This window comes from Haliaeetus leucocephalus, unplaced genomic scaffold (genome assembly GCF_000737465.1).
Source record: "Haliaeetus leucocephalus isolate CR32 unplaced genomic scaffold, Haliaeetus_leucocephalus-4.0 Scaffold678, whole genome shotgun sequence".
Lineage (NCBI taxonomy): Eukaryota > Metazoa > Chordata > Aves > Accipitriformes > Accipitridae > Haliaeetus > Haliaeetus leucocephalus.
The window spans coordinates 1,073,970-1,074,788 of NW_010973114.1; the positions used below are offsets into that span (position 1 = coordinate 1,073,970).

Genomic DNA, 819 nt, shown 5'->3' on the forward strand with positions numbered 1-819 from the left:
GGGTCCCCCAACCGGGGGCAGTTTGTCACAACGTGGCCCGCCTGTCCACATTTAAAACATGCCATTACATTAGCTATCGCGGTACGAACAGCCACTTGAATCGGGGCTAGATGCTCTTCTTTTGCGACATGCTTAATCATGTCCGCGATACTTGACCCCACTGGTAGTGATCGCAGGATTTCTTTGGTTGCCGAATTACACTGCTGACATAAGCAATCTGCAACAACCGGGCCTTTCGCTTCCGCGGGCAGGGTCGAGGAGTCGATTGCTGCCTGGAGGCAATCTACGAATTGTGTAAAGCTCTCACTTTCATTTTGCTTTATTGTGGACCATGGCAATGGCTTGACAATAACTCTAGAGGCTGTGCGAATAGCTTCTCTGGCCGCACGAGTAGTTGTCATAACTTCATGGGCCCGTAGGCCCTGGGCCTGCGCCTGGGGGGTAATCATTGTTGGGTCTGTACCCATCAGCCGCTGCAGGCTGGAGCCATGTAGCGGGTGATCTGCCCCGGTTACTTGGGCTAGTTGCCTCGCACAGTTGTCCTCCCATTCTTGTTTAAAAACAATCACCCCTGCCCCATCAAAGATCAGTCTACAAGTTTGTTTTATATCGAATGGGAGCATGTCGTCTCCCCCGAAGACACCATCTATAAGGGTGGAGACCATGGCAGAATTAAGCCCTTTGTCCGCAATCGCTTTAACAATCGCTTGTACATCCTTAGGGTTTATTGGCGAGTGGACCCTTTGTCCCCCATCCGTCACCCGGACCGGGAACGCTAGCGTGGCCGATGGGACCCAATTGGCACATGCAATCTTTATT

At 52.0% G+C, this 819-nt stretch overlaps 1 protein-coding gene across 1 annotated transcript in view; it reads right to left on the reverse strand.

Annotated features, from left to right (window-relative positions):
• LOC104839510 overlaps window positions 1-813 on the reverse strand; it is a 4,258-nt gene extending 3,445 nt beyond the window's left edge. The window contains exon 1 of the mRNA XM_010579847.1: window positions 26-813. Within this exon, the coding sequence (XP_010578149.1) occupies window positions 26-665 (640 nt within the window). The 5' untranslated portion in view covers window positions 666-813. The remainder of the gene's footprint in view (window positions 1-25) is intronic.
• Window positions 814-819: the final 6 nt, after the last annotated feature.